The 13,324-nt window shown below is 29.9% G+C and overlaps 1 protein-coding gene across 1 annotated transcript; it reads left to right on the forward strand.

The window, feature by feature from the left end:
• The first annotated feature begins 7,176 nt into the window (after positions 1–7,176).
• LOC103487348 (APO protein 2, chloroplastic) lies at positions 7,177–10,259 on the forward strand. The gene is made up of 4 exons (XM_008445631.2): positions 7,177–7,349; positions 7,975–8,143; positions 8,247–8,602; positions 9,219–10,259. Exons 2-4 carry the CDS (start codon positions 7,976–7,978, stop codon positions 10,048–10,050), a joined length of 1,356 nt encoding a protein of 451 aa, XP_008443853.2. The 5' UTR covers positions 7,177–7,349; position 7,975; the 3' UTR covers positions 10,051–10,259.
• Positions 10,260–13,324: the final 3,065 nt, after the last annotated feature.

The raw sequence follows: 13,324 nt of genomic DNA on the forward strand, positions 1-13,324 counted from the left end.
CCACCATTAAATTTTTGTTTTCTGTTTTGTTTTGTTTTCTTTTTTTTTTTTTTTTTGTTTGTTTGTTTATTTTTGCCGTTAACTTTTTGAAAGTCAGAGTTTCATAAATGTGCACATGACCCTTTTTTTAGAAGGAAAAGAAAAAAAAAAATACAAATATTGTCCTTTTAAAAAATATAATATAATAAATAAATAAATAGAAATATTGTTGAATACCCCAAGGTTACGGCGCCGTGTTTGCCTTTTAACCCATAGCTCAATTTCTTTTACGTTAAAATATGTTTTTCTTTTTCAAATCTTGTTTGGGCTTTTGTATATATGTTTATATATATATATCATCTAAATCAATAATTGGTTCGCTTCTACACCTGAATGACTAGGCTGTCAAATAGGACGATCACGGTTAAAATTTAGGGATTTGATTTTTAGTTAGAGATGTTGATTGACTTTTTTTTTTTTTTTTTTTATCTAAAAGTTCAAAAGGTTGTCTTATCTTTAAGATTTTGATCACCGCCATTCTGAAGTTAGTTGTACTTATTTTATTTTATTATTAATTTATTTTGTCATAGATGTTAACACCAATATGCCGTTCTATTTTATTATTTTTATTATACTCGATGTTCTCTAGTGATTTGCTTCAAGATTCCATAATAATAACAATGTAAAAAGTGATAGATTGCGATAAATTCATATTGAAATCTATCATGTAAAAAGTAAATTCTTTTATTATATATGTAAATAAAATAGTCCATTTTACTGTATTTTAAAACATCCATAATAATAATAATAATTATTCAAACCTAATTATTATTGATGCCAGCTTAATATGTCAACTAAATTCTCAATTTAGTTATTAAAAGTTCATAATTAACTTTATACTAATTGCAGCTTAATATGGTTTTATACACAAAAATAATAATAATAATTAATTTTGCATCTTATATTTGTTGTCGTAGTTTTGAACTTTTTTTTCCTCTTACTCAATAGTTGTAGTGAACTATATAGTAGAATTCAAGAAAACCAAACTAAAAACATGTTACGTAAGTAAAAAAAAAACTCTTACTCTAAGAGTTTAATAATTTAAGATAAAAGTATATATCTACGATTAAAAGAAAAAAAAACATAGAAGTTAAACTAAAACAAAAGTTATTATAATTTTTTAATTGTCGGTATCTAATTAGACATATTTTTATGCTAAAAAGAGTATAACTGAGTGTTGCATTGTTAGTCGGCCACAACTCCCACCATATTCAACTTGAGCTTAATGTTATATTCATTGATTTATTACCTCCTTGAGTTGGTTTTAGATTCTATACTCCTAATTTCATAGTAACAGAAAAGGTGTTTCAAATTTTTGTAACTGATTGAATTTGGAAGGTCTTTTGCAAAAGAAAAATAATTGTTTATATTATTTTGATATATCTTTGTTAATCTTTTCAAATTCCATAAAAGAACTATTAAAATATCCAATTTTATCTTCCTTATAAATAGTCTAATGAATTTATAAAAAAGTTTTGAAAGAAAAAATGATTATTTTTCTTTTGTGTCAAGATTATTGATTCAAGCTAAATCTCAATGTCTTGATTTTGATTTTAACTTCATTTTTTTTATATATATATATTTTATTTTGAGAAACTTTACTTTGAGTTTTTTAGACTACAAATTAAGATTTATAATTATTTGTTTAAGTTTCAATTTAAACTACTCTTAGGCTCTTGACCTTACATTGATACAAAATCTCAAACATATTAGAATTATGCTCATAAATGTTTTAGAACTTTCTTAAAATAATTAGAGTTTCCTAAATATAAGAACTCTTTGAAGTACAAATACAAGCATCCAAGTCTTTAATTATCAAATCTTTTAAACAATAATAATTAATTATAATTTATTAACTGTTTTATTTTTTACCTCTCAAGAATGATTTTTTCTAGCACGCACGTAAATCAATAATATTGAGTATGTATGATGATCTTGAAGTAAGAGGTTCAATCTCCACATCCCACATATTGTTGAAAAAAAACATAATGAATTTCCAATTTCGTCAAATGAATGAAAATTTTTTAGTTGATGATACAATAAATTTAATGATAAATATATTTGATAATTTAAAACATTTGTCTTTTTACAAAGTATATTTATTTGAAATACTTGGAATCTTTGATAATTTTGTAAATTAAAAGAATAAAATGAATTTTCTTTCTAAAAGTCATAGGTTTGATTCTTGTTTTTTTAAATTGTTATATTAAGAAGTTTATAATAACATTATCACATGTGCAACACACGTCAATAATTTCTAGTTAATTAAAATGCATTTATCTCAAAATAGTTTTTCAACTATGTGTCCCAAGTCGAATGAAAAATGATTACCAAACCTTGAACATATATAATCCGTTACGATCTCTTGATAATTTTGTGTATTAGTAGTTTTGTAGAGTGTGTTTGACCCATGAAGTTAGAAGTAGTGTATGAAAGTAGAAGTTGTAAACTCCAATTCTTGTTTGACTTAAATAGTTGGTGGATCCATTATTAAAAGAAAATTAATTTGATATCTTATCGACTCCTAAAACTATGGATCATAGGAGCTCTCATAACCCCTAAATTTTATAACTATTCATCATTATTTAAAAAAAAAGAAGATATTTATAATAATTGCAACCCTATATTTTGAGCTTGTAATAATTAAGTTATCAATACATAAAGTTAAATCTTCAAACTCTAAAACGGTGAAAATAGAATGCATATTGCTCAATTTTGTCTCATCATTTTGCAAATTGTGAAGCCTTTTGTTTGAGAAAATTGAGAGAGGGAGGACTTGGATTAGATTTTCTCGTGGGCTTAGAAACTTGGAATTGGAAAAGAACTTCTCTTGCATTTGACTCCAAATGATATAAATATTTCTACACCCATTCTTAAGTTTTTTTTTCTTCTTTTTGATCTTTTTTAAAAAATTCATTTATTTAGACATGATTCGAAATGTTTACTTTATTTTATAGTTGATTTTATGAAATCAATTATTTTGAAAACTACGAAAACCTCAAATCTAGCCTAAACCTAACACGAAAATTATCGAAGAAATCAGGATGTGGACCGACCAAACCTATTTCACCTCTTACAGCGTAAACCCAATCCAACAAAATTTTCTTAGTGTAATCCATATGTCAATTGGGTTTTAATTTTGATGCAAGGCCCACCCATTCTAATGCACGACTGGGTCCACCGTGTATGCGGTGGTTAGCCGCTTATCAAAAGAGACAAAAATTAGTGAGTTATCTAAAAAAGAGGAAAAACAAAGCCCTTTTGATCTACCACCCCCAATAATTTTTTGAGGAAACCATGGAAATAGCAAAATCTACCTTATATTAATTAATATATACTTTTAATTAGACTAAAACGTTGGGCCAGAATTTACCATCCGACTAACTAAATAATCTCTAATCTTCTTTCATCTATATTTTATTTTATTTTATTAAAACTTTGGACCCGAAATCATCACCACCTCCACCTCCACCCCCAACACCTAGTTCTCTTCGTATTTGACGACCCATTAAAAGGATGGTCCTAAAAAACAACGGTGTTGGAATAAATTTGAAGAATCTTTGATACATATGTAACAAGAACAAAATCACGAGGGTCAAATATTCAATGCCTCTTGAGCTTCCACCAACTTCTCCTCAAATAAATCAATACTTCCAATGTTGAAGAAGCATTTGTATTGGGCCTCGTGTCCCTTAGTGGCAGCATCACTTGAAGAAGCTTGCACAATCTCTGTTGTTTGATTTCTAGGAGAACTTCTCACAGATACTTTTGCAACTGATTTATTAGAAACAACAATATGACCTACAAGGACCGGGTTCCAAATGATTGTTTTTAAACTCCTGGAAACTTATCGCAGAGATAAAAAAGAATATTTAGGAAATGTAGACAAGTTAAAATTAGGAGGAAAGCCATTAAAGATAACAAAAGATGCATTTTTAAGCTTAAGATTTTTTTTTTTTTTTTTTAATGATTTAGCTTAAATTTGGAAATAAAAGAGATTAGGTAAATAATAGTAAGCTTTAGACTGTTAATGTGGGGTTAGGTTAAGGTTTGAATAAAACTATAAATTGAGAAGTTTAGTCAAAATGAAGACATAAGAACCCATTTGACTAAAAACGGGGGGAATTGGAAGTCCTATAAATATTTATTATTTGTTTAACTAAACTATACTCTCTCTCCTAATTCAAATATCAAAGTTTGGTAGGTTGGACACCATGCCATGAAAATAAATGAATCTCTTACATTAGTCAGCTTAAAGTGTGAGACAAAACTAGTAGACGTCAATTGAAGATCAAGTTCACGAGGGACCTAGAAGGACAATGAACGTGAACGAGATTAATTCATGTTCCAACAATATATATTACTTTTAGTCCCTAAATTAGCAAAGAAGTATTGATTTTGTCTTTAGACTTTGATATGTAATGATACAGATCTTTTACTTTAATTTTAAAATTATAGTAATTTAGTCCTTGAACTTTAGCATGTAATGATATTAGTTATTTTACTTTTAAATTTGTAACGATTTATTTTCATATAGTTTCAAGTTTGTAATATTTTAGTTCCTATCATGAATAATTTCACCAAAGCTAGATGTCAATTTTGTTATGTAATGATAAATTTTAATTGATTTTAACATTAAATGCTAATCTGATACTAGTTAAATTATTACGAAATAAAATTTAATTAATGAAAGTTTAAGAATCCTAAAAACGACAGTTTGCAAATTCTTGTTTTATTTGGATTTTGTTGTTGGGTTAGTTGTAGATAAAAAGAAGACTAAGAGATCGATGAAGATCAGTGTTCAAACAAGTGATGAAATATAATATGAAAAGGAAGATCATTTAAACAGAGAAAGGTAAGTTTGAGAGTTTTGGAGAAATTAAAGTCGTTGAAAAAAGAAAGATAATCAGAAGAAAGTAAGAAAATTAGAAGTAATTTGGTACACTAATACTTCCGTATAAATAATTCAAAATTAGTAGTAAACTTATATATTTATCTAGTAACTTTGCATTCCCATCTTTTTCTATTTGTCATATTTATCGAAAATTAACTTCATCTTTCACTATTAATTTTCTTTTCATATTTATCGAAAAACTTCTTCTTACAACACTACATTCAAACAAAATCTTAAAATCTTCTAACATATTCACTTCAAACTTTTTAAAGATCAAAGAATATGAATGAAGAGGAAAACAAAGAAGAAAATATCAATACGTGCTAGAATTACTAAAAATCATTGATGATGTATAAAAATTGAGGTGATAAATCTACTAACCTTTAGACCAAATAAAAAGTAAATTAAAGAATATTTTATAAAATTTTAGCTTAAATGGGAAATAAAGAACATTTGCATAAACCACTAATATAGTGAAGGTTAGGGAAAAAGAGATTTTTTAAACATAGATAAAATTATAGTAACTTTAAACTGTAAATGTGGGGTGGACCCATTTGGCTCAAAAGATGGGGGCCAAAAAAAAAATTGATTTATATTATATTTTAATAATAATAATTAATAAAAAAAAAAGGCTGATGTCAGATTATGAAATGACAGCTAAGATTTGACATTCTTAACTAATTATCTTTTAAGAGCCAACAAACAATGGTTTTTATTACAATCTTATTCTGTTGGGAAAACTCCATTTTAGTATTGTCTTTGGTCTGTTGCTCACCAATAATTTTTTTATTATTATTATATAGTCAAATGTAGCTCAATATGGTTATATATTTTTGTTCATTTTTATGACTACTTGGTCCAAATTTTCTATCATTTTTAACAAAAAAAAAAAAAAAAAAAAGAATAAAATTATAGGGATGTAATCACAAGAATATATATATATATATATATATATATATATATATATATATATATATATATATTCCATAAGTGACATATTCTATTCTTTAGTTCATTTGGTGCCTCGTAGAGAGTAGGTTTTGATGAATAAAATGTGTCTATCGGAGTGAGTTTAGTGAACAGAGAAGCTCTTTTCTATCAAACAAATCTAGTGTATTTTGAAATTCTTGTTTTGTCGAGTGATTGTGTAAGATATTGAAGGATTAATTGGATAAGAAAGGTAGTTTTTTAAAAATATTAGATAAAAATGTATATTTCAAACTATTTAGGAAAATGAAACTATTTTTTTTTTAATCTTTTAAAGTAATTTCAATTGGTTCAAAAAAATGCTCTCCAAATTGTCACCTTGAAAAATATTAAAAAAACAACAACAACAATTTAATTCATAAATTTTAATAAGTAACGGCGTGATCTCTATATTTTTCAACTCGTAACAATTTAGTCTCTGAATTTAATAAATAATACTCTTGTACTTTATAATTTGAACGATTTCTTTTTTTCTTTTTTTTTGAAAACTTTTATAGGATTGTCAATATGAACTTAGTTTAACTGACATCTATATGTTCCGAGATCAAGAAGTTTGTAGTTCAAATCCATGACCCCTAGTTATACTTAAAAAGACATTTTCAAAGGAAAAAAAGAAAGTTTTTTTTTTGTAAGATTCAATAGAAAAATGCATACATATTAATCAATAAACTTATCGAAGATTAGTTTATACGTATATATAAATTATAAAAACTATTATACAAAGAAAATTGACACTTAATTTTCGTAATCTTTTTCATGATAGAGACTATATTATCACAAATTCTTAAATATATAGGGATCAAATTGTTGCTTGTTAAAGTCCATAGACTAGTGGTACATTTGGGTTGAATTTCTAAATATTTGTTAACTTCTTTTTTCCACTTATAAACACTTTTGTCAACATTTAGAAAGTCAGTCCAAACATACACGAAATTGTTACCGATTACAAAGTATAAAATTCAAATCACTACCAACTAAATTGTTATTGTGTTTTCAACCTAAATTATGTTGTTGTCAAGATAACAAATATATTTTTGAAGATAATCCCCAAATTTTATTTCATTTTTAAAAAAGAATTTAATTTATCAAAGATGAGTCCATGTCGGCCCATTCAATGGGCTGGGATGTCCTTCTAAGGGCCCAAATTACCAAGGAGATTGGTCCATGATGAAGCCCAAAACTTCATCCCCTCTCAATTTTCATTTCTATCTATTTATTATTAGGAAAAAGATATAAAAATTCATCAATCTGACGATTGAGATATAGCAAACATTACCAATCATTTCGTTAAAAATCCTCCCAAAGCCATGAAATTCCTCGTCCCATTCTTCTGTTTACTGTCACTAGAAAGATAACTATCCTAAACCCAAAAATCAAAGCTTCTGCATTCCGTTTCACTACAATTGACACCAAATCCATCGATTTTCTTGTAAGTTTATAGTTTTCATTCTATTTCATTTCCCCTTTTTTTCATCTCTTGTTTTTGCTGGAGTATGAATTCTGGGTTTTCAGTATAGCATGAATTCTGGGTTTTCAGTATACGTTTCGTTTTGAGAGGTTTACGTTAAATTTACATCGACATTGATTTCCAGTTGAAGCTGATGACGTAGAAGTTATTAACTTTTGGTCGCCCCACATGTGTTTGATAAAATTTTCATTGTCACTTCGATTAGTTGTAATTATTTCCATAATTCAGTTGCATAATGATGTGACTGCATTGAGGTTGGCTTAAGGGTATGCTTTAAAATTTATTCTACTTTTGGACTCCTTTTGTTTTGAATCATTAATAGCTTAAACTATTCGAATATTTCTCTTGATTTCGCTCGATATGATTTTCCAGACGGCATATTAATCCATTGCTTGCCCTTGTAATGACTATTCTTCCAGTGCCCCTCTTCTTTCTTTCCCTTCTACCATTCAATTCTTTTTTGCTCATTTTGCATATTTGTAAATTTTATAGTTATAGCTCTTCTAATGTGTTGCAGGATAGGCACTATTAATTCTCTGCATTCCTTCTTTTGATTACTTTGTAAAATAAGTTTTTCTGGTTTCAGGATGGACTGTAGCTCCTGTAACTACTCTCTTAGCACTATTTCATCTTGTTCTGTTAAATGGGTTGCATTCCCTTCAAAATTTGAGTCCCGGAGAATTTCATTTCAGAATAAATCTGAATTTTTAAAACCGAATACATGCCTTGGTCTTAGTTTGCTGGATTCTTTGCAGGTATAATAGTTTCTTAAGTTTTAGTTTTTTGCTCTTAACTATTTTGCCTTACCTTTTTTTCTTTTCCAGCTTTTGAAGTTTTTATTTTTATTGTGATTTGCAGCATCTTAGTAACTTCAACTTCAAAGCCCTAACCAAATCTAAGATATCATCATGGAAGATTCCTTGTTCATATTCATGTGTTATAAAATGTGACCATCCTCAAAATGCTGATTTTCCTCGCTACTATTCCAAGAAGGAGAAGAAGCCATTTCCAGTTCCCATTGTGGAATTGAGACGAGCAGCCAGGGAGAGGATGAAAAATAGTAAAGGCCAGCCGAGAAGACCAGTACCACCTCCAAAGAATGGGTTGTTAGTTAAGAGCATGATACCAATTGCCTACAATGTATTCAATGCAAGAATTACATTGCTGAACAATCTCAAGAAGCTCTTGAAGGTGGTACCTGTTCATGCTTGTGGGTAATTCTCTTTTTCAGTCTCCAATTAACTCCTTAGCTAGTGATAAGAAATATCTTGAAGTTACTTCATGGCACGTTTGAAGTTTGGCACTTTGAAAGAATCTTCTTACCATGTTAACTCGAACTATTAAATATGAAGTTGTTTCCAGTTCATTTTCTGGAATTTCTTTTAATCTATCAGCTGTAGTTTATTAATGCATTATACTAATCTGAAAATAAGGTGGTTGTTGAATGTTAAGTTGTAAGTAACTTCAGCATTTTTTTTGGGGGGGTCTAACTTTATGCAGTTATTTGTGATCCAAATAACTTAACGAAGATTGATGGGTGATAAAGTCCCGTATTGTTTGGTTGAAAATAGACATGATAAGCACTATTAATAGTCTACACAGACACACCTATATCTTAGAAGTCAGACATCACTGCACATGAAAAAATCATATGGATGTCATCCTGAAAAATTAACGTTTGAGCCTAATATAATTTCCACTCATACTTACCGACTCAATTAATCATCAGTATAATTTAAGAGTCGTGGTTTGTTGGATGTGAGATATCCTGCCACATTCTTCTCAAACAAATCTTCACAACTTTGTCTAAATGTGATGAAAGTTATGCAGGTTTTGCAACGAAATCCATGTGGGACCTGTTGGACATCCGTTCAAGTCATGCAGAGGACAAAATGCTAATTTCCGGAAGGGGCTTCATGAGTGGACAAAGGCAACTCTTGAAGACATTTTTCTGCCTGTAGAAGCATACCACCTCTATGATCGCCTTGGGAGACGTATTTCTCATCAGGAAAGATATTCAATTCCACGAATTCCTGCAGTGGTCGAGCTTTGCATTCAAGCGGGTGTCGATCTTCCTGACTATCCTGCAAAGAGAAGAAGGAAACCAATCGTCCGCATCTCAAAAAGTGAATACATTGATGCTGATGAAAGTGAACTACCAGACCCTGAACCAGAAGTACCTCTAAAACCTTTGTTAACAGAAATACTGGATTCCGATGCTGTTGCTCCGAGCGATGTAGAAGATATAGCTTGGCTTGCTGACCAAACACTTCAAGCATGGGAGCAGATGAGAAGAGGAGCCAAAAGACTGATGAAGATGTATCCAGTGAGAGTATGTGGGTATTGCCCTGAGGTACATGTTGGTAGCAGTGGGCACAAGGCACAGAACTGTGGAGCTTTCAAGCACCAACAACGAAATGGGCAACATGGTTGGCAAAGGGCCGTGCTCGACGACCTGATACCACCTAGATACGTGTGGCACGTTCCAGACATAAATGGACCACCATTGCAGAGAGAGCTAAGAAACTTTTATGGACAGGCTCCTGCTATAGTTGAAATGTGCATTCAAGCTGGGGCTGCTATCCCAGATCAGTACAAATCAACCATGCGAATGGATGTGGGGATTCCGTTGGACATTAAAGAGGCTGAAATGGTCGTTTGAGTTATTTCCTTCTTGTTAAGTTGTTAACCACTAAAATATTATTATGTACTATCAAAATGAATAGATGTTAGGTTTTGGCTCTAGATGGCAGTACCTTCCATGTGTAATATTAACTTAATGAAACACAAAAAAGGTGTATGATCTGAGTTGTAGCTTGGAAGTCTCTGATAAGTGGGAAATTTAAAAAATGAGCTCAAAAATTGTTTCTATTTTTCATACTCTTCTAACCCATTATTTAATCGCGGTACTGTGACAAAAATAAAAACTTTTATTGGGTTACAAATGTATTCGAATCATCAACTTTTTATTAGTTTTCTTAGTAAAATCTCAATTGAGAGGACGAGGACTAAGATTTTCTCCAAACAAAAAATTAATGGTTCAAATGTGTCATTTTTAAAAGTCTTGTTTTGATCTTAGTGTCTATACCAGTGGAGATAGTATCGGGAAGGGCAAAAATGGTGCTATTTGTGGAAGATGAAATGTGTTTTGCTTATTTTGACAATTTCTCACGTTAAGTTCTCAATGGATGAGTGTTCATTTCATCATTTTAAGTTTCTAAGTTAAATTAATAGATCATTCTGAAAATTTGTCAATTCTCAACGTTTTAGTTTGGGTTCATTCAAAATAATTAGTTCAACTAGCATAAAAATTTATACTATCAATTTCAAGACTGAATTTTCAATTGTCCTACTTCACATGCGAAAGAAAACAAAAAATATTTAAAAGTTAAATTAGTCTAACTTATGGTTAAAGAAGTTGAACCAAAATATAAATATAATATTTGAATTTGTTAATACCAGAATAAGTTTGTTCATAATAACAACTTATGTTTACAAAAGTTATACAATCTCAAGTAAACAATTTCAACTTTCTAATTTCAACGTCTTCAAATTACTCCTCCATCGACCATATTTTAAATTGCATTTCAGGCCCTGTGATATCATTTATTTTATTAGTCTCATTCCTCTTAGCTACAAACACGCTCAACAAGTATCACTTTTGTCAAACTGATTATAAATCGACCGTCATTGACATATGCTCCTTCATTTAATGTCAGAACTTCAAGTAATTTTCCATACATGTCACACCCCACACCAAAATAATATATAGTTTAATTTTATTTTTACTTTTTGAAATAAAGGGAAACCATTTATATTTTTCTAATAAAAAAACATACAATATTTAAAGAAGAAATCTAAAGAAAAGAAACAGAGCGAGTCCAATGGCTGATTTGAAGGCCATTTTAAACTGCCATGATTAACTGCCATTTGTTCAGTCCAAATCCTCACATCTTCCCGCTTTCTTCTCCAATTGTCCATCCCCAATTCCCCTTTTTCTTCCTCTCTTTCCCCTATTCCAAATCCCCCAAACCAATTTCAGTACCACGGACTTCTCACAAAGAAAATCCAAAAACAGAGGAAGAACAGAGCATCGGCAATGACAGGATCACAGCAAGTAAATGCCACCGGTGACAGAATGAAGGGCCCATCTCCGGCTCAGCACACCACTGAGGTTCTTCACCAGCGCAAGAAGCTTCCTGTTTGTCCAATGAGAATGGCGATCGGCGGTTTCGCCATCGCTGCCACCTTAGGTTATTTCGTCCTCTACACTAAGAAGAAGCCTGAAGCTTCTGCCCTTGATGTCGCGAAAGTTACCACCGGTATCTCTACTCCGGACAACACACATCCTCGCACGTAGAGACATATCCCTAGTCTAAGATACGTTTGAATCGTCTTTCCTTGAGATATGTTTGAATTGTCTTTCTAACTGTTTGAAAGAATTATTTACAAGTAAAAAACAATTGTTTATAAACATTTAGAAAGTCAATTTAAACATCCTTCCTCAAAAGGGTTTTTTTTTTTTTATTTTTTCCAGTCGTTTTTATCATTTTCAGATTATTTTATGATGACATGTAATACGTTTTTACGTTAAATTATGAAACTTGTGTTTTTTTTCAAAAAGTTTCACTGAATGGTGAATGGATGACAGTTAACTTATAAAATAGTTATATAGTTATACATGTTTTAAAGTAGAATATCTTCTACAGAAAAACAATCAAAGAATTTGTTTCTTTTGATTCTTTTAACATGTAACTTAGGAAGTGGAATGACTTTTTACATAAATCACATTAAAAATGGTTTCTATTAGCAAGAGAGTTGACGTATGTTTTAAGAAATAGAGTTTTAATGGAAAGGAGTACATTATGGATCGTGGAAGAAACCATGCAAAGATAAAAACCAACAAACTCATTCACTATGAAAAGCCAAACATTTGAAAAAGATAGCAAAAAAGGAGAAATTTGTCGAGAAGTTTTGTAAAGAGTTTTTTGTGGAAGTTAGCATAACAACAAATAAAATGGTCTTTGTCAATTAATTGTGAGATAAAAGCCTCCAAGTTTTTTATCCACCTTTGATACTTAATCCTTAAAATGTTTGTTTCCCTTCCTATTAAGTCTCATTTTTCATCTTCGTTTTAGTTGAGAAATTAGCAAAACTTGTTATTTTATATCATTTTATAAATTAAAAGTGCTGAGATAACTTAAAATAAGAGGAGGTTTGGGGATATACTACTTAAAATCAGTCACCCTCACCACATGTATCACTGTTTTATAAGTCGTTGTCGTCATGTTACGTTCTTTTCTTTATTTCAACAAGAAAGTTGTCGAAAGAGTAGTTTGAAGAATCTCAGAGGTAAACACAAAATCTTTGGAGCATAATTTAAACCAAACTATTAAATTTTTTTTTCAAAGAATGAGTATAAGCCAATTACCGTGATAACTTTTTTTCAACCCTTGAACGACATGGTAAACATGTATCAAGTTTCTTTGTTTCCTCGAATGATGTAGTTACACCTTTGATTATACTCTCCTCATGTTACCGGCCACTTCAAAGTTATATTATATAGTTAAGTTTAAAAAATAAACTCTCACATGTAGTCAAGTTTGATATATAACTCTCATTCCATTTGTGAACTGTGTTCCAAATCTAACATGAAACTGACATTTTGACTTTACATAGAAGACTTTAAACAATTGGTTAAACTTTTCAATATCACATGTATGATGTCCACATTTATTCGTTTATATAATTCTCGATTTAGGTTTAATGTGAGAATTTTATATTTTTGCTTTTATGAAATGAACCTACATGCTAATATTATACCCCTATTGTACCCCTTTACAAGATACATAAATACATACAATAAAGCGATAGATCGTATCAGAACCTTTATTGAAGGCAAATCATACAATTTCCATCCATTCATTTTATAGAAA

Source organism: Cucumis melo, chromosome 2 (assembly GCF_025177605.1).
Source record: "Cucumis melo cultivar AY chromosome 2, USDA_Cmelo_AY_1.0, whole genome shotgun sequence".
Taxonomy (NCBI): domain Eukaryota; kingdom Viridiplantae; phylum Streptophyta; class Magnoliopsida; order Cucurbitales; family Cucurbitaceae; genus Cucumis; species Cucumis melo.

Bases quoted from the DNA above. Each gene is read 5' to 3' on its own strand.
- LOC103487348 (XM_008445631.2), top strand. From the start codon at position 7,976: ATGGACTGTAGCTCCTGTAACTACTCTCTTAGCACTATTTCATCTTGT. The intron at 8,144-8,246 runs GTATAATAGTTT...TGTGATTTGCAG, and splicing joins GTTTGCTGGATTCTTTGCAG to CATCTTAGTAACTTCAACTT. The intron at 8,603-9,218 runs GTAATTCTCTTT...AAAGTTATGCAG, and splicing joins GTACCTGTTCATGCTTGTGG to GTTTTGCAACGAAATCCATG.